This window comes from Rhea americana, unplaced genomic scaffold, assembly GCF_003343005.1.
Source record: "Rhea americana isolate MKP2758 unplaced genomic scaffold, rheAme1 scaffold_160, whole genome shotgun sequence".
Taxonomy (NCBI): Eukaryota; Metazoa; Chordata; class Aves; order Rheiformes; family Rheidae; genus Rhea; species Rhea americana.
In genome coordinates this window covers 704435-725310 of record NW_028185706.1, presented here as the reverse complement: position 1 = coordinate 725310, position 20876 = coordinate 704435, and the positions used below count along the sequence as shown (strand labels likewise).

Here is a 20876-nt window from a genome sequence, read left to right as displayed (position 1 = left end):
GGCGCGCAGCGGGAGCGGGCTGTGGGGCGGGGGGCGAGAGGAGTGTGGGGTGTATGGCGTGCCCGGGCTGTGTGGGGTGCGCAGGGTGTGGGGTGTGCGTGTGGGATGTGTGGGGTGCCCAGGCTGTGGGGTGTGCGCAGGGCATGGTGTGTGTGGGGGGGATGTGTGGGGTGCCCAGGCTGTGGGGTGTGCGCAGGGCGTGGGGTGTGCGTGTGGGGGATGTGTGGGGTGCCCAGGCTGTGGGGTGTGCGTGAGGTGTGGGGTGTGTGTGTGGGATGCATGGGGTTCCTAGACTGTGTGGTCTGTGCAACGTATAACGTGTGTGTGGGGGTCATGTGGGGTGCCCAGGCTGTGGGGTGTGCACAGGGCGTGGGGTGTGCGTGTGGGGGATGTGTGGGGTGCCCAGGCTGTGGGGTGTGCGCGAGGTGTGGGGTGTGTGTGTGGGATGCATGGGGTTCCTAGACTGTGTGGTYTGTGCAAGRTATAGTGTGTGTGGGGGGGTCATGTGGGGTGCCCAGGCTGTGTGGGGTGTGCAGGGTGTGGGGTGTGCRTGTGGGTCGTGTGGGGTGCCCAGCCTGTGGGGTGTGTGTGTGGGTTGCATGGGGTGCCCAGGCTGTGKRGTGTGCACAGGGTGTAGGGTGTGCRTGTGGGTTGTGTGGGGTGCCCAGGCTGTGGGGTGTGTCGGGGGTGTATGTGGGTCATGTGGGATGCCCAGGGTGTGTGGTGTGCACGGGGTGTGGAGTGTGCATGTGGGTTGTGTGGGATGCCCAGGCTGTGTGGGGTGTGTGTGGGTCGTGTGTGGGTCATGTGGGGTGCCCAGGCTGTGTGGGGTGCCCAGACTGTGTGTTCTGTGTGTGGGTCATGTGGGGTGCCCAGGGTGTGTGGTGTACACAGGGTGTGCAGTGTGCATGTGGGTCATGTGGGGTGCCCAGGCTGTGTGGGGTGTGCAGGGTGTGTGTGTGGGGTGCCCATCCTGTGGGGTGTGCCCAGACTGTGTGGTCTGTGTGTGGGTTGCATGGAGTGCCCAGCCTATGGGGTGCGCATGTCGGTCGTGTGGCGTGCCCAGGCTGTGTGGGGTGTGCAGGGTGTGGGGTGTGCGTGTGGGTCATGTGGGGTGCCCAGCCTGTGGGGTGTGTGTGTGGGTTGCATGGGGTGCCCAGGCTGTGTGGTGTGCGCAGGGTGTGGGGTGTGCGTGTGGGTCGTGTGGGGTGCTGGGTCCCTACTGGTTCCCCGTTCCCCACCTTTCCCGTGCTGGCTCCTGCACCTCCGGGTTGGGGCCAGAGGGTGCCCAGGAGGTGACTGTGCCAGGTGGACATGCYACCTCCGCCCTTGCCTTAGGCCATGTCCTGCTGCCCTAGATCTGGGGTGGGGGGACACTTTCATCTAGGTTTAGATGCTGCCTTTTCCCACCAACAGCTGAGAGCGGTGTTGTGTCCATTCAGAATACACTTGTAATTCAAAGCAATTTAAATATAGCTTGTGCAGTCAGTGCTGTGGCCATCTTCCCACAGGAGACCTTTACCTGCACTTGATGTGGTGGATTTTTTTTTAGTACTCCTGTAGTTGCTGGTAATCACATGAGTTATTGAGATACTTGATAACACACTCAGCTGCTCTTTTCCTAACCTGTGGGTTTTTTGTCACTGTAAATAAAAATGCATGCTTTAACAAATAGGTGACTTTTCCAGTAAGTACACATATGTTTTACTGGTATTTTCTGAAGGTTTAATCAATATGCAGTTAACACTGTAAGACTGGTATGATGAACAATGTATGTTTTATGGTTGTGCATGGGGAATTTGGAAGTGATCATGTAACTGTTCTAAGGGAGCGTTTGTTGGAGTATGGGACACAAAATAGCTGAGGGAAAGGAAGATCTGTGGTTTTCTGCTGCTTGGGTAATGCTGAGGTAAAATACAGCAGGAAGGCTGGTTAGCAGTGCTTTAGACAGCAGAGGATGTAAAGAATCTCTGCAGCAAAATGCCGCCGTGTACTAATTCAAAGAAATGCAACAGCATCCTGCATTTTGGAAGTGGTAGAATATAAGGGGACAAACATTTTCTGTAACTGTTGCAAACGTGTGTGTGTGTATGTACACAAATATATACATACATATATGTGTATATATATATATGTGAAATGGGTAATACTAAGAACAGCAGTTTTGTTGTAACTTAACATGGGATATATGAGAAAGGTTCAACTGTTTCAGAGTTCTAGTTTGAAATAATAGAATTTCTTTAATGTTCTGGCAAGAAGAAAGTTCAGCTAAAGAAATTGACTATAACTGTAAAAATTAACTTTCTTTTTCTGTTTTATTAGTGGCGGCACCTGACTTGCTGGATCCTAAATCGGCCACTCAGAACTCCAAACCAAGATTATCATTTTCTACCAAGCCTACCGTGCTCTCTTCACGGGAGGAAAGTGACACAGCTATTAATGTTATGAAATGGAAGACAGTCTCAACAATTTTTCTGGTGGTAGTTGTGTATTTAATAATTGGAGCAACAGTATTTAAAGCCCTGGAGCAGCCTTATGAAACCTCCCAGAGAACCACCATTGTGATTCAGAAGCAGACGTTTGTATCTCAGCATTCCTGTGTGAATGCAACAGAGCTTGATGAACTCATTCAGGTAATCCACACAAAAACCTACCTTCTCACCATGCCTTAATGGATCATATTACRTACGGCAGCGCTGTTGCGATAAAGGGGACAATACCGTATTAGCAAAGCTCTGTGTTGGCCAACCAGCACGGTGTTACCTTAAGACCAGAGGCTGAGCCATAGCGTTTTCGTAGAGAGCCGYGGGGTTGAAAAGCGATTGCTATTTTTAGGTCTAGTACGCTCAATAGACAGTCTTTTCTTTGAAGCCTCCCATTATGCTAATTAAATGATTATTCGTCAGCAATATATATAATTAATAGTTTGCAAAAGAACTGATATATTGATTGTGCCTTACTAGGCCTGTCAATATTTGAAAAGTCTAATTCTGAAGAAGAAATACACCATCCTTTGCCTTAAAGGAGTTCTAATTTACAGTGGTTGTATCAAGGTAGCTTTCCTTYCAGTTGTATGTTTCTTTTTATTGATTTTGTTTTAAGTGCAGGAAAGTACTGTGCACTTACTATTTTGGTGTTAAATCTCAATATTCCCCACTTCTCAAAGGCACATCCACGACTGCTGTGAATCAGTGTGCTCCTATGAACATGACTTTATGCTTGCAGATCATCTGGCTCAGAACCATAGGAAATATTTATTTGCAGTAGCATAAACCTAGATCCAGAACCTTATGAGGCCCTTTCAGACTTAAATCTTGTGTTCCYGTACCCTTATGGCTGTCCAGTGGCCCTGTAGTGAACAGCAAGGTGCTGCCAGAACAACGTCAATTCTGAGGAGAAAACTGTGAAATGAGAGGTGGGAACAAAAGCCAAGAGTTGGCAAGGATCAGTCCCTTCATTAAAGGGAGCGGTGGGGCCATCTGGGTCAGCTGGGCCTGGGAAGGGAAGGGGGAGAAGAAGGGGACGTCCAGACACCCATATAGAGTGGCCCCTGGAGAGGGGTTAGCTGCAGGGGACAGCAGAGCTTTCTGGAGGTGTTTTTTAATAGCAGATGTGGCTGAGGATTTAGAAGTTGTTTTTACCTGTGTAGCCCAATCTTGCATGACGTTGGAGAGGACACTTGCTTTATTACAGTTTTAAACACAGAGCTTTGATTTACCAAATTATATCCTCATGGCACACTACTTCTGAATTTTAAAGGCAAAGCAGGGACATTTCTTGCAGCTTATGAATTTCTTTTTTTGCTAACAARTGTTCTGAAAGTGGCAACCTTAACATGACAGTTAGGCAATTCATATCTCCATGTGTCCTGACTAGGCAAGTGTGAGGAAGTGGTGKTGTTGTGAACTGTTTTGATGCTATGTAATAAATGTTTCAGTGGTTTTACCAACAGAATGTGAGATAAACTTTCAAAGAAATATATACACACATTCTGATTAAAATAGTCTCTTGTATCTAGTATAAATATCACCACATAAAAGTTTTAGGTCAGACCCTGAGCTTGTAAATATCAAAATAGAACTGTTGAAGCAGTATTATCTTACRTCTTCTATGAGATGGTCCTTAAGGCAGAAACTGTTGAAATTTGCTCTAGAGTACTTAGATAYTTTAGTGTTTATGATTGCCTACCCAGAAGCACAGACTGGTAATAAAAAAAACACTTCATCAGTATTCAATGCCTGTTTGATGGTCTGTGTAAAAGAAATGGCAGTTTCAGTACAATTAGCGGTGCACAGATACCCGTATCAGAATTAGTTCTCTTCTGTGCTAGCTCCCTTGGCATGACCAGAAAGGCTGAGAAAGCACAGAGGGGGACACGGTCCCTTCCAGCATGTGACTGAGAGATGACCCTTGTGGGAAGAATTTACGGTGCTTGCTGCCGGGATGAATGAAAGACTTAATTTCTCCCTGTTGCGTTCCACTTCTCTGCGGTGCTGATCAGGTCCTGCCTCAGCACAGAGAGCACGGCGGCGCGAAGGCAGGCAGGTGCTGTTATCCTCCCCCTAAGCATGGAGAACTGAGGCCAGSGCCTGGTCCTGCAAGTGCATTTAGGTGCCTTTCTTCTATCTGAATAAGTGACAGTGCATGACACCAAGTTGTAAAAAGATCTGGGATTAAGTGACTGGCCCAAAGTGGAATGGGAAGTCTGTGACTCTTGAATCCRTATTTCCAAGTCTAGGCTGCTGCCCTAACCACTGGGTCGTATTTCTTCTTTACTTAACACTTTGTGACAGGAACTAAATTATCGGAGGAAGTTTTGTCTCCCTGGGCTTATGTCTGACTGTTAGTACAATATAATCCAATGTTTTCTTCAGTTTTGATTGAATGCCTGTATGAATAGAAATAAATAGTGTGTGTGAGGAAAAAAGTAAATGATACTTAAAAATACACTGAAATCTGTAAAGTTGAAAATTAGTATGTACTTGAGTACTAGGAAGCTGGAGTGATTAGTGTATATGAAGAAAATTACAGAGTTTACAGAGTACAATGTCCTCTTTAGTCACATATTTATCTTGTCAAATTATAATGAAATTCATTATAAAGTTTTCCTTTTAAGCTTAGTGTTCTGGGAATTCAGCAACTGGTTTGGCTCTGGTTTGTAATAGTCGTTGCTCGAGCTGCTTGTACTGCAAGGCTCTTCTAGTCTTCATAATTTTTGATTTTAAAGGCCATTTTACCTTTATTCTCAAGCAGTCTTTAGCATCCAGAACTTAACTGCAATACAGCATGTGATGGCTTAGTCAGGTGAGAAAATCGGGAAGACTATTTTGAAAGCACAAATTCAACTTTAAAAAAAGTTGTAAAAGTGGAATGAACTGGACGTATTCAGCAGCCCACACAGGCCATATAGTTTATATTTCCATCACTAAAATCTTCCCTATGCCACAGAGCTGATGACAATGTAAAAAATTGTCAGCTGCTATAAATGCATATGTGGGAATTTTCTCCTCTCATCTTCTCCATCCTTCTTTTCCCTCATTAATAACCCAAAACCTTCCTGGCACAACAATATATACTTCTGCCAACTTTTCAGCACACAGAGCTTTCTGGCTTTTGAGTTCCTGAAACCATATATTTTCACATTGCCATGTGAATGTGTGGCTCCTCTAGGTGTACTCAGTGGCAAATGTATTAAACTTTTATATACTTCACATATTTTATATACATAAGAAGCATGGGGCAGTGGAGAGCTGCCATGCAATATAGAAAACATACATAGCTAAGGAAATAGAAGAGTCTGCTGATGGCAGCCAGGTAGCCTCAGCTGCCTCAGAGACGTGACTTGGGTTTTCCTTACAACTTTGGGAGACTGACCCAGTCCAGCAGCATCRCTCGTGTGTTGACAAAGAGGTGGTCTCTTCGTGACCTTCTCTATACGACTTCCATGGTTTAGTGCTGAAGAGCAATTTCAGTGCAAACCACTTCAGTTACTTTTTTCTTTTTTAACAAGAAAATAKGCCTGAAAAGAACAACAGGTCTGTGTGACCCTGAACTTGATTACAAATATATCATCTTTTGATATTTCCTGAGCACTTCTGTTTAGTACTCTACTTAGAATATGTACAAGTCATGCACAAGGTATCTGTACCCCGAAGAGGCCATTTTTTTAAGGCAAKTCCAACTCCTTTTACTGTAGCCTGAAGCCAATATTAACAGCACTATTAACTGGATTACTGTGTGCTGTCCACAGCAATGCTGAGGTTGGCAGTGCACAGCCAATCTATAACTAAGTGAATTTCCCAGGAGGGAAGTTTGTGATCATGAAAATACTAGCAAGACTAGTAAGCCATGCATGGTCTGATGTTAAACTGAGATTTTTAAAGTTTCAATTGCAAGATCTTAAAAGCATCTCAGTTTTATTAACAGATGAGAAAGCAGTGGTTTGGTGAAGGATGAATAGGCCAGGGTATGGGGGTAAGGGGATGTGACCAGAGACTTTGCTACTATTTCTTCTTTGKTTTGAAGAAGAACTCTTGGCAGTTTATTGTAGATAGTTTTTGGTTTCTCTGTGCTTGCTCTCAACTTGGCCCTGCCATGCAACACAACAAAATTGCTAGATAACAGACTGAAAGAGTAAATGTAGTTCAATGTGGATCATATGTATATGAGAAAAATTATATAAACCTGTTCCTCGTTGACACCAGGGATTCTTTACCTCTCCCATGGAAGAGTTTCTTTGCTCACCACAGAGCTTTTTGTTGGCAGAAACTGGTAGAAACCTGGAATTAATCTAGCTATACACAAACAAATAACAAGCATTAGAGAATGAAAAAAAWCTCTAATTAGGAATTTGTATCTCTAATTATTTCAGTGTAGTTCTAGTTACCTTTTAGTGTGTGATTGTTCCCTGTAGTAAACTTGTTGCTRAACATTTGAAGATGTTGGAGACAATTTCCAAACTCAGATGCACAAAGTGTATTGCAGAGCATCTAGAAAAATCCCCTGCCACATTTATGCACCTATGCCTCGCAGCAAATGTTTGGAGGCCTTAGGATACATTGCTAAAGTTCAGGTTGCATGTACGTTCTCATGCAGTGCTGCACAGCCATGAAATACAYGTGTGTACATGCTGAGTTCATGACATATCTTGGGGTTAAGGGTTTGTTCCTGGGGACAGGTGAGCCTGACTGAATATGATTTCCAACTACTTGGTAAACTTGTTGTTACTGTTTTATACATCACATTTCCTCAGTAGGAGGAAAGTGAGTTTCCTTTCTCCCACAGAACTCATATTCTTCTTAGGAGTTAAGGATGTCATGAGTGCTGTTTTTTTCGAGATATCTGAATAGTGTACAGTTTGGCAATGAAAGACAAATGTTTATCCTCCTACCAAACATAAAACTGATTAAAAGAAGAGAAGATGTTTTATTTAAACATCACCTAGTTAGGCATGGCTCAGCAGTTACCTATTTTAATGTTGACTTGTATAAACCAAAATGAAAAAGAAAAAAAACACTTTAATCCTCAAAAAGAAAGTAATTTAATGTATCACCATAAAACGTCGGAAATAAGTGAAATTTCAGTTAAATTATTTAAAAATCTACAGTGACCCAGAAAACTACTGTGAATTATTTTTGTTATTTTAGTGAGTTAAATGTGAAACCTAATAAAGACATTTAAAACAAAGACAAACTGAAACTTAATAACAATACATATCTCATCTCTGGTTCTTTTAGCACAAATGTCTTTCAAATATGTTTATCCTGAAAAGCCTAACAAGTGGAAAAATAATATCAAAATAAACAGCGCAAGCTTTTAATATGTTCAAAGTACTGTTCATGGTAACTTTTGTCTTATAAAACCTTCATTTTGAAATTTAAATGAGTTTTCAGGCTGCTGAACCAAACTGTCTCAGCAGCAAAGGACTTTGTAGAATTTTAAGTTCAACCCCTTTCAGAATATGTGGCTTCTTCTGATAACTGAATGCCTACAAAAATATGCTTACATTTAAAACAAAAGAAAAGAATTAATGAACTACCAGGATTAGCTAAACTGACCTTGATCCGACAARTTGATCTCGTTGGGTTCTGCATGGGCTTTGTGGTTAACATGAGAAGAATGGCTTGCAGTGCTGGGGTCCGCATAGCCATGTTCCATGTCTGCTTTCATTTTACATTTGCATTGGTTGTATTCTCCCTTATCTGTCCATTCATCTTTTAGATTATGAATGAGACTTTAAAGTTGTTGTTTTCTTTGTCTCTTGAGGAAAGCCTGACACAGTTACGGATGACATGGGAACATCATTTCTTTCATCAAACTTACAGCTCCAAAATGTCATCATGATTTCTTATATGATTAATTTCTTATTTAAAATATTTGACTTTAATTTGACTTTCTATATATAGAGAGAGTGAGAATATATTTTACATTATGCTGTACCTCTTGCACTATTTGATTTTATGTCTTTTTTATAACATTTTTTGCAACAATCTTGTCTTAGTGACAAGAAAGTAATTTTGCTGTATCCTCAGAAGCCAGTAAGCTGCTTGAGCTGAAACCTCAAAGATTATGAAGAAAACTATTAAAATAAAGAAGTGTGAATCCTTATTTCTGTCCTAAAGATTGGAAGCTTTTTAAGCTTGCTGTATTGTTTTTGGAGATAATAAATCACAGAGTGACGCAGAGGTTTTGTTTAAGTTGAGACTATAATCTGAAATTTATTTATACAAATTTGAAATTTATTAGCTAAGCTTATTAAATTTAGATCAAATTTTATTTATTCTTTGAATCACAACAATTACAGGCATGCTCAGTCCTGTGTGCTGTAGTCTACAGATCTTCTGAGCAGGAACTTTTTTAAAGSAGTTTGATGTGCATCAATTTTGACCCTAAATATTACTAGTCTTCCCTTTTGCAACTCCTTCCAGCCTCCCCAAAACCAAACTAAAAGCATCTCGTGTTTATCTGGATCCTAGTCTGCAAACAGCAGGTGTTCRTACTTAATAAGCCTTGAAGCCTTGAAAAGATTGACAGGTCAGCATAAAAGAAATTGATACTGCAGCATATTTGATTTATTTATCTTGAGATTCAAAATGCCACTGCATCAGTTTTTTAACATTCAAAGCCATGCTGCTGTATTTCAGACATAAAGCTTATAAGAAATTGCAAATATCAGTAGTAGAGCTGCCTGTTGATTATGCTTTGGAAACCACATGAAGTGGATGATATTTGAAGTAGTTAAAATGTGAAGTGCAGAAATTGTAGTTTGGGTTGTTACCCTGAGCATATGTCTGTCCTTAGCAAGGTGTCTGTCCATCAAAGCATTTGAATTTATATATTCTTATCTTTAAATATATAGGTAGTCCTATATACTTGTAGGACTTATATTTATCCTATACTATCCTATATACTTATAGGAARATAAGTTCCTGTTTCTCTTTTTCTCTGGTTGCTTCTGAAAGTATAGTATTCACCCTAGTATTTTCTGTGTGCTTCACTTTTGTCAAAAATAAAAATTCATAAGCTGTTGTCTCATTCCACAGTAAAGTCTCCCAAGTTCTGCCTGTGTCCCCAGATCATAACACTGTAAGGTGGAAGAATATTTGTTAAATAGAAGACCTCGCTAAAGGGCCTCGTTCATAAACTTACCCCATCCTGTCCTCCACACAGATGACAAGCTGTTGTGATTAGGTCGACCTACTAAAACCCAAATGGGCTGCTGAGGTCCCTGAGTCGTGTATATTGCTTGCTCCAGGTTGCTGCAGTTCCTACTGTCCTCTTAACAGCTAGATCCGTCCATCGGGCTCCACACCTGGCACCTGGAGGGAGGACTCTGTTGTCTACCTCCTCCCCASCTGGGAACATTGGCTGATGAGAACCCTCTTTTGTATAGTTGTTTTCCTCATGGCAGTTAAACTAAAGGGAATTTCTCAAGCACACGCTCTCTACTTTTCATGAGCATAAGGCCAGTAAGGATTTTGCAGAATAATAAATATATTCTGCAACTATCATTGTCACTTCTGTGTCCAAGCAGTGTGGATTCCTACTCTTTTTGCTGCTACTGGTATTTGGGCTCTTGCAGGATATATTTACTTCAGATGAACCATTCTRTAGGATCTGGAATCTAGCTCGCTTGAATGTATCTGAATGACAGCTTTTGTTTTAGAAAGAGTGGTAGATATGACTCATTACTAAGTTAATCTTCCTGAGCAGCTGTCTGAATAATTCTTCCTGTCTTAGATCTCAAGAAGCAAAGAAAGRTCCTCTTCCCTAAATGTGTATACATACATATATAAATATAATACATATACACATAAAATGTATTTGTGTAGCCTGTTTGTCGTGCATATTTAGAAATAGAAATGCATTTCAGTATTTTTCTATGTACTTCTCATTCAAGCAGATTATGAACATAGGGTGGAAAGAGTTCTTCGAAATACTAGGTACTAGTTTCCAGTGTGGGGTACAATCATAAATGATACAAACTAAAAAGAAATGGGTAGGTTCACAGAATTATAAAACAAACATCATTGCAGTCCTTTTGAAACAGGCAGTTTCAAACGGGGGGGCTCTTGGAGGCTTGAAAGTGGTTTGCTTTAGAGTTAGAAGCGTCCCAGTGTGCCTAGCTCTTGAGCTAGGATTTCATTYCGTGTAAACCAAAGCTGAGATAGAGAGACATGTCATTGCACTTGGAGGTGGAAGGAGAGAGTGCCCTGCCAAAATGGCAGCAGAACAGCAAACGGAAAAATGCGGGCTGAGTACAACCAAAAAGTTGAGGCATATCTGACTTTTTGACATCACTTGTTAAGGTATTGCCAGGAAAGATGAGCTAACTCCTGACAAGATGGGTAACAGAAGAAAACACATTCTATATTTTAGCAGAAGCATCATTTAAAATGATTTTATTTTGATCTTTGCGTAGAAAAGCTGAGAGTAATGAAATCTTGTTTTACATCATCTCATAAAAAAGTGAAGTGACTGCAGCAGACAACAAGGTACAAAAGCAAATATTCAGAGCCTAATGTGAAACAAGGTGAGGAGAATGAGAATGACTGGTTCAGCAGATGCTCAGTTCTGCCCCTGTTCTGGGTGACTACCAGCGGCTACCCTTTTTCAGTTCATAAACCTCTCCGCATTTCTTTTGTGGACCCCTGCTTAGTGAAAGGAGCTTTGCTGCCCGTAGTCTTGCTTTTATCAGTCATCTTCACTGACCGGCTTCCTTGCAGGTCCAGAGGACCAGAGATTGAAATCCCTGACCTAAGAGAATTGTCTTGTTTTCACAAAATAGCTCTGCTGTTTTGAAAGGCTGTTTTGTCTACAATTTTGACAGTGAAGATCTGTTAGGATAGCTCAGCATGGCCTCTGTGTACAGGTATCTGTTTGAACACAGGCAGGTGGATGCTACAAAATGGATGACTGTGTAATGTATTTACCAGAAAGGGCTTCTAAATTATATAGGAAGTGAAAAGCTGACACTCAATTAAAATGAGGTTTTATACTGTCACTCTCATGTTCTCTGTGCTCTGATTTCAAGCAAAAAAGTGCGGCATGAATGCRCTGCTTATGTGTCTGACCAGTTCAGGTCCTGGTTTTGAAAATAACACAGGTCGTGCCTGGCCTGGCCGCACGGGGCTCAAACGTCTCGGCCCCTTTTCTCTGAAACTTTACTACAGCTTGTTCCTGAATGCAGGGGTAGATGCAGGTAGCTTGGATGTAAGGCAAGTTAAGATCTGAACATTGCACACATCCATGTCAAAGACGTAACCAAAGTATCCGCATAACTTAAAAAATGGGAATTAAGTTTCTAACATTGTTAGATATTTGAAAATTTTACCTCAGTTCCCTTTACCCTCAAAAAAAGCCTCCAATTTAGCCATTGGAAAGATAATTAAGGAAGAGCAGATGGTTAAAAAACTGTTATTTTTACTGTACTTGTGTAATACTATTTAAATTATTGCACATAGAGGCCTTGAAGGGGGTGCCATGTGCTGGGTGATCCCTCGTCTGCTCAGTCCTCAGTCATCTCAATTCCAAACAGCAAGCAGATGGATATATAGGGAGAAGATAAGGCATGTACTGAAATGATCTATACAGTTTAAGAATTGAAATGTCCACATCCCTATTCTAATGCTAACTGGTTCTGTAGTGCTGAAGTGAATCTGATTTTTAGCTATATGTATATGGATTTAAAAAAATTGCCACAAATGCTATCACTCATTTTTCCTACTGTAAAGTAAGTTTTTAAAAAATCAAGAAATTTCCATATTAAAATTATGTGAAGCATTTATAGGCTAACGTGATTCTATGATAATAAATGCATGGATTACACAGACTTTTTACACAAAGATTCTAATTTTCAGGATTAAGTATGCACAGTTTTTAATGCTATCGTAAAAGTTATGAGCCAAAGGGCTCAGACAACAGAAAAAAATTATGAAGAAAGGAAAGAAAGCCATACCAAACTTGTGACAAATGAAATAATTGTATTTATTTTGATAGTAAGGCATCAGCTAAGAAAAAAACCTGAAGACTGAGAAAATGACAGAAAAAATTAAATCTAACTAAGCACTGACAATGAATAACATGCTGTTTAAACACTGAGGGTGAGATCCTGGCCCTCAGTGAAGTTAGTGGAAACCAACTGTGTGAGCCCAGGGTTTTCTTTCAAGTCAAGGAAATGTTAATATCCAATATTTGAGGTACTTCTGTGCAGTGATTGTAGTCAAAAGGGAAATACTGCCCTGGAATCAGTGCACTGAAACATTTGTATGATAGGAATTGTATTGTATATTATTTTGTTCTATTGTTATGCTTAGGAATTCTCTTAGATGAAGATCTGGTTATAGGCATTGACTGAACTTGGAAAAAAAGATTGACTGAACTTGGAAAAAAAGACGATCTCTAATCCAGAGATTTTAAAATATAGTTATCTCCCACAAAATCTCAGGCAACATTCAAAGATTTTGTGACATGGAATTATCGATTTCACTATACCATCACCTTACCACTTTCAGGCCTGTTGTCTGTGTTGGTAGGGAAGACTCTTGCAGAAGAATTTGAAGGAATATAATGCGGTAGTTTTGTTGATATTTAAGGGCAGCTCCTCCTGAGCRTGGGATGGCACAAGAGAAAGTATGCTAGTGCATGTTTGGAACCCTATTAAAACAGATGATGAAGAAGCCATCATCTGACCATTTATGACTAAAACTGTGTTTAAAATATATATTTAAATCAATATAGGTACAAAGAAGGTCAACAAGAAATACTGGCAGTAAGGAATTGTTTATGTACAATATTCAATAGATTTAATTAAATAGATGAATATATTTATTATTTAATAAATATTTAATAAGTAAGACTTCAGTCATTATTCCAGTTTGGAAGTGAGACAGCTGATGGGATCATGAGTCCCATGGAGTACATGAATAAGGAATGACTACAAAGGTTACTCATAAGAAAAGGACTTTATAAAATTGCCATTAAGGACAGGAGAAGCTCAGAAAACAAGTGCTTTTTCACACAGTCCTGAATTAAATTGGAGAACTCATTGCTGCAGAATAATTTGGGTCCCAAAATACAAGTGACTGTATTGAGGCTTGTTATGACTGCCCATGCATTGCAAAATGCTGAGTGCGTTACTTCACTTTTTGGAACCTCTTTCTCACTGTGTGAAAATTAATTAGACAAATTCATGATAAAGTGATCCATCAAAAACAAGATTAACACCATGATGCAGATGAAACCTTGCACTCAGAAAGTCCCTAAAATTGTGCTTGTCAGACGCTAGGAGTATGTGTGAAGAGAAGGCGTCACTGTCATACTTGCCCTGATAGATATTCCTTTCCTAATTAGCTCTTGGTTACTATCAGAGGCATAATAACAGCTACTTGTCTGTTGTAGCCATCAGCTGCRTTTTGGTTGGTCTGACCCAGCACAGCAGATTTGGGTGAAGTTGTATCTTTTTTCTCAGGGTCTGAAGTGATAGTATACTGTAGTTACGAAATGCATAGCTGTAATGGATCTTTAAACAGTTTAAATTAACACACCCTTCATATAAAAGACATTGAAGTCGCTTGGCTTGAAAAATTTGTAGTGATGGTATAAAGCTCTGAAAACATTTTACATCTGGATCTGCAAAAAAATTGATCTTGTTAGACTGCTTGAACAGGTGCGTTGCTCTGTATAGTGCATTCACGCAATACGATAAACTATAATAAAACATGCATGGTCCCATAAAATTAGATTGATCCAATGCYGTACCATATGATGTTCTCACTAGGGAGCATGTTCCCATTTGCAGGTACAAGGACTTCTGATGAAAATTCTTAGTCTGTTGAAATGAAACAACGCTCAAAGTACGTTCAGTACCCTTTATAGTGCAGCACACTCTGTTTTACAAGTCAAAGGAATATATCTGTAGTGTCTAAATAGTAAAATTAATACAAGGGGTGATTTTCACATGCTGCTTAGTCTAATGGGTCTCTTCCTACACTGATGTACACAGCTGTCTGTGTCAGCACAGCTGTATTCACTGTTGCCAAGTGGCACAGAATATACCAAYGCAGAAGAAGCATTATTCCTCAGATCAAAAGCTAAGCTCTCTTCCCCTTCCCTTGCCCTTCTCCTTTCCCACTAGGATTGAAAATTTCAGATCTTTGATGTCTGCTTTTCTGGTATTTTGAAATGATTAAAAATTAAAACAATTAAAAGTGTAGAACATAAGACAGTGTAAAATCYTTGTAAAGATACTCAAGCTGGCTTTATGTTGGCAACTCTGGGTGTCATAAATGGTTTAAGTGTGGCAGCAAAGACCTCTGTGGCTGCAGAGATGCAGCTGTGGACTTTAAAATGGCTACTTTGTGCATCTGAGCTTTGAAAATGGCAAGCTAAAAATGGTGCACTTAAGTTAAAGTCTAATTGGGAAAAATTGATGGTCTAGTTATTCCGGTATTACTATTTTTGTCATTTCTACCTAGATCAGCTGGCTTCCACGGACACTCTTTGGAAACAGGGATTGTTTCCTTTTCAAATGAACACCGTATTTTGTAATTACAAAAATCATTGCTCTTGTGTGTGAAACGCCATTGCTCTGGAACAAACTGTCCACACAGAAAGCCATTCTGGGCTGCCCTGCTGCTGAGCAGCTTTATCTGCATAATCATTGTTGGACATCTTTGCCAAGCAGAAAGCTAGTAGTTGAAATGAACATTTCAGCATTGCAGTGTTCCTTCTTCTTTTCTTTTCTTGAACACTAATTATCGTTATAGTGATTCTGAAATAAGTTCTGCTTTCACGTTTCGGAATTAAATTATGATTTACRTTCCTTAAAGTATTTATTGCAAGTTTAAAAATAGTACTCTTTCTCAAGTAATAGCAGTTAACTCAAATGCTAGTATATGTGTGCAATGGAGATAACTACACAGGAATAGTCTTGTCATAGTAATTTGCAGTAAGAGATACAGCTGAAGTAGGAAGTGTTCCACATTTTTTAGGACTATAAAAATGGCACAAATGTCTTGTATGTTCATTTTATTTGGTTGAACTGAAGAGTTTAAGAACTACAAAGTACATAATCTTGTAAACTTAGAGGTACACTTATATGCATGTGTTTGTTATTAAGTCTGAATTTGTTATTAAAATAGTGACAGTTTCATGACCATAAATGTAATTGTAAATCTTTAGTTATTACTTAATAATTAACTGGTCTRCTCTCTGAAAATGTTTTAATTAATTGGGGTTCATCTGATCCAAAATAATGCATGGACATTTTTTCCTGGAATTTTAAAATGACTGTGTTTTAGAAAGTACATTCGCTTGCCTAACTCAATAGAGCTAAAGTGGGCAATATTTTGGGAAACTCTAATTTTAAATCTTTGTGCAATGAATATTTCTCCTCAACAAATAGTTACAATGTTAAATATAATTGTTTGTCATCCAACTAAGATGTGTTTGCTACCGAATTTGTAGATTTTGCATTTTTCTTAGTTATCTAGAGTTTACATCTCTACAGCTTGCTGAAATAGTCCTCTGTGTTTAGGGTGTATTCTGAAGGTTAAATTCTAACCTGACTGAATGATAAAACTTGTATAGACCAACACTGATTCTTCTTTTGTTTTATTGCTTGAATTTAATAAAAGTGACTTAATCTATTTACTGTATAATGTATATTTTTATCATTGCTTCATGAATATTGACAAAAATCTTTTTGAACTTGCAGCAAGTAGTGGCAGCAATAAATGCAGGAATCATACCTTTAGGAAACACATCTACTCAGATCAGTCACTGGGACTTGGGAAGTTCCTTCTTCTTTGCTGGCACTGTTATTACCACCATAGGTAGGACACAGCTTATTATCTTTTTATAGTTTATGAGCTGAAACTTTTGATTTCAAATGTGTGCATATGTTTGTTAATGGTAAATCTTCCAATCTATTGGTTTAGAGTAGGGAGTAACTATGTAGTTGTAGGAATGACAGAAATGAGAGTTGTCTTTAAGGTTCTCTAGCTSAATTAATAATTCTTCACTAGAAGGAAAATATTGCTGTAGATTTCTGTGAGGTGACTGTAAGAGGCTGTGGAAATGTTTTATGAGGAGAATTTGGTCAGCTGTGTAATCATGAATGTTAAATAGAGCATGATTTAAAACACGTGCATTAAAACTTGGCTGAGATGTATAGAATTTYAAATCTGTATAACCACGTTCTATGTTGTTGTTTTCTCTAAATTCCGAATGAGAGCATTGTAAAGGTTCAGGTCAGTTTAATTAAATCAGGTCAAAGCGTTGCGTTGATAGGCAGATTCACGCTCAAAGGCTTACTCTGAGCAAGCTTCTGTTGCCCTGAGAGAAGTCCAGAGCTCTTGGGCGCTTTGTCCACTGTCTCATGCCCTGGGAGTACCTGGATCCCTTCTGCATTTAAGAGCCACAGTCCCTCCGAGCAGGCGTAACCAGGAGCAGTACTTGATCTTTTAGGTCCCTTCCCTTTGGCTACAAGACTGTGCCCTGTTCAGAGATGTGGTGCAACTCTCAGAATCAGCATCAGSTCGTAGGAGGGGCATCCACAGAGATGTTTGGAAATTTGAATGAGAACTCAGATGAGGGGAAAGCAAGACCTACATTATGAGCGCAGCATATAAGGAAGTGTAGCATTGTTACAATTATTGTCTTCATGTGACATTTGTATGCTTATTGTTAAGGCAGGGGATGTTCTCTTCAAGCGTTTTATACACCTTTGTTCTTTATGCAGTATGTATTTATTTTTTGTGTGTTTGGGTATACCCGTGTCTATCTGTATGTATAAATATTGTGTCTTTGTGCAATATTTCTTTCACATCTACAGTGACTAAAACACAGGTTTAGTGAAAACAAAAAGTGAAACTCTGGCCTCACTGAAGTCAGTAACAAACTCATATTGATTTCACACCATCACATCCACAAGGTAATAAAAAACAAGTATTGAAAAACGTAAATTTTTATCAGATTATGCCAACAAGAACAACAGCTAATTAGCCTTACCTTATCCTCATCTGACAGCTTAAACTTTACATCGTAAATCTAACTTCTATTCTAAAGGTATATATTTTTTAAAACTGATCAATATCTTTTGCAGCAGAGTGTATTTTGTTTCTAAGTGACTTATTTCTTACTTTTTAGAATAATTTAATCAAAGCATATTATTGAAAATAAGTATAATTTATATATTTTATTTATATATGTATATTATTGTAGTAATAATCCGTGGTCTTGCAGAGAATGAGTGTATCTCAACATTTGTTTCAGTTCCAAATAAAGATTAAAAAAATAAACTATGAAAACTATCCAGGGAATTAAATGTTTCAAAAAATATTTTTTCACAGTAGAACACTTTGTTTCACTATTTCATTTCCTGATAAAACTTTAAGGCTTTTCTAAATCCAAAAGTTCCCTGATTTAGGTTAGCGACCTGATTCTAGTGAAACGTTTGAGTCCTGCTTAGAGGAGAGAAGGGGATCTGTAAAGGGATCCAGACCTCAGATTTGCTCTGCCTGAGAGGCAAGATAACCCGGTAGGAAATGTATTTGAAAACTGGCATTTCAGGTCATTTCTGCAAACTATAATAGTCAGAATTGTATCAAACTAGACAACTCTATTTTCATGACAGAAAACTGAGAAAATCTAGAGGAAAAAAATCTGTAAAATATTTTGGTTTTGGAATAGTGTGTTTTTTATCAGGGAACTTTCCTGATGGGGAGACTCCCAGCAGGTTGCGGTTCGGAGCTTTGTTTGTTAGGACCCCAGGACCGCCGGCATACGTTGATGCTGTAAAATGTTTGACATCGTGTTACTTGTAGAAACCATCTTCCTGGTGGTTCACAGTGCTTGCAATATGGCAGGAGGCGGGGCTGTCGTGAAAACCCTTTAGAACTGTGGCTGCCCCAGGAAAATGGTGATGAGTGTAACTGTTGGGTGTGTTTTCTCTTATTTATATAATTACATGTCGTCAAGTGGTTTTGTGTTTTGAAACTACACTGTAATATCTGGTGTCTTCATATATGAGTAAGCTTTTGATAATGAAGGCATTCCTTCCAATTTGAGGGCATATGGCTATCATATAACGTGATATTTTAGATTGTTAAGAGACTAAAAATGCAGAGTATGAGCATCTCCAGAGAGTTGTCATAAGCCTCAGACAAACACTACAGATACTCTCTACGGGCCAAGACATGACCTTATAAAATTATAAAAATGACGTTATGGAAGTCATTTGTAAAACTGGTTTTATAAATATGAATAAAATTTATAAATATTTTGTTCTTGAGACTATATTCCTCAACGAAGTCCTTGAATAGAAGAAAACAGAATTATTACCATTTACAGAAAATGATAGCTTTCCGGTGTTGCGGCAGATTCTCTACCTTTCCAAACCTCTCATTAGTGTAATTTTACTGTGTCATTTACTCCACAGTCCTGGTGATATCTCAGAATCCAAGAAATTCGATTGGAACCAATAGTTTGTCTATGAATAGTGTTTCCCAAACCTTTCTTTAATGATAGTACCCTTTGTACATTTTTCAAACACCCCTTCCCCCCCATGCATTCCAGATTGTCTTGCATTCCAGAAATATTTGGTCCCCAGTGGGAGGGAATAATAAGTATAACAATTAGTATTTGCCTAAAAAGTTTTTTTTAACAATATCATCATTTTATTGCAATAACTGTAAGCATTTTGGTGAAAAGTATTGATCATGTGTTTTGGTAGCTACTGGCTGCAGTCAAGAACCATTTCTAGTTTTACTGACAACTTTCTTCTTGTGCTTGAACTCATGTAGGCTAATGAAAGGCTGTCTGATGGGGATGTGCAAATTTATTGAGTTAGAAGCCAGTTACCAAAAGCAAAGGTAACACTAGAAAAAGCATGATTTGGTATTTATGTAACTTTTTTTTTTTTAGTCTCTTATAATCCTTAATGTTAGATGATAAATGATATCTATTATAAAATTAATAGATTCTATTTTAACAGAGCATAGTCTGTCATACTGCTGTTAGATCTTTCCTAAGAAGTGGATTTAGTTGAGAGATCAGGGTCAAACAATTTCACAAGATTTTGTTTAGAAAAGATCCTTTGTAGCTCTTTTTGTTATGTCTGAGTGGACTGGCTTTTGCTTTGCGTTTATTACTGTACAACAAAATAAAACTCGGTTCAAGAAGGGACCTTGACAGTTATGGATTTGGCTTGCCTAGGTGTTCTCATTTGCAGATATGTGTCTAGAACAAATAGGGCATATCTCAGCAAAGATGTGTTACTCTGTATACATGGAACACAGTTTCAGATAAGGCCTAAAAGGGAAAAGGGATAAGAGAGAGAGAGATGGAAGCACTAAAATTGTTTATGACAAATATTGTTGCAGTACTGTGGGTGCTGCAAAATGCGAAGGATCCTCTTTTCTCTGCCTGACAATGCTGTTTTTCAGTTAGTTCTATTCCGAGACTACATGCTAAAGAGTGTCGCCAGCAGGTCGAGGGAGGTGATCCTGCCCCTCTACTCAGCCCTGGGGAGGCCTCATCCCGAGTACTGTGTCCAGTTCTGGGCTCCCCAGGACAAGAGGGACATGGAGCTACTGGAGAGAGTCCAGCGTAGGGCTACAAAGATGATCAGAGGGCTGGAGCACCTGYCCTRTGAGGAACGGCTGTGAGAGCTGGGCCTGTTCAGCCTGGGGAAGAGAAGACTGAGGGGGGATCTTATCRRTGTGTACAAGTACCTGAAGGGAGGGTGTCARGGGGACRGGGACAAACTCTTTTCAGTTGTCCCATGTGACAGGACAGGAGGAAATGGGCAGAAACTGAAGCACAGGAAGTTCCGTCTGACTGTGAGGGGGAATTTCTTCACGGTGAGAGTGACAGAGCACTGGACCAGGTTGCCCAGAGAGGTTGTGGAGTCTCCTTCTCTGGAGATCTTCAAGGCCCGCCTGCATGCAACCCTGTCTAACATGCTCTAGGTGACCCTGTTGAGCGGGGAGGTTGGACTGGATGATCTCCAGAGGCCCCTTCCAACCTTACTGATTCTGTGATTCTATGAAAAGAAAAAAAGGAGGATTGAGAAGTTTCAAAGGAAGATGAGAAAAAATGGAAATTCAATTATAAAGCTGGAGATGGTGCTGAGGAAGAGGGGAAAATAATCCTTCTTTCACCTCTTTTTATTCTGAAGTTTCATTGTTGCCTCTTCATATATGTTTTTATCCTTTAGGTTGTTTCCTTCAATAAAAGAAGTTTAACTCAGAAGTGGGCAGATAGCCACAACCCACACCGTCCTACCCCTAACAGCATATATTCTAGGTCTTTGGAAAATTTCCTGTTGGCAAGAGGGTAAAAAAGGAGACCTCTCTTGCTCCAAGCTTGAGCTT

General features: G+C 39.6%; 1 protein-coding gene across 1 annotated transcript in view; it reads left to right on the top strand.

Annotated features, from left to right (window-relative positions):
* The window catches only part of KCNK2 (potassium two pore domain channel subfamily K member 2), a 78380-nt gene that overhangs the window by 2226 nt on the left and 55278 nt on the right, over positions 1 to 20876 (top strand). The window contains exons 3-4 of the mRNA XM_085300159.1: positions 2323 to 2633; positions 16217 to 16334. Of these exons, the coding sequence (XP_085156285.1) occupies positions 2323 to 2633; positions 16217 to 16334 (429 nt within the window). The remainder of the gene's footprint in view (positions 1 to 2322; positions 2634 to 16216; positions 16335 to 20876) is intronic.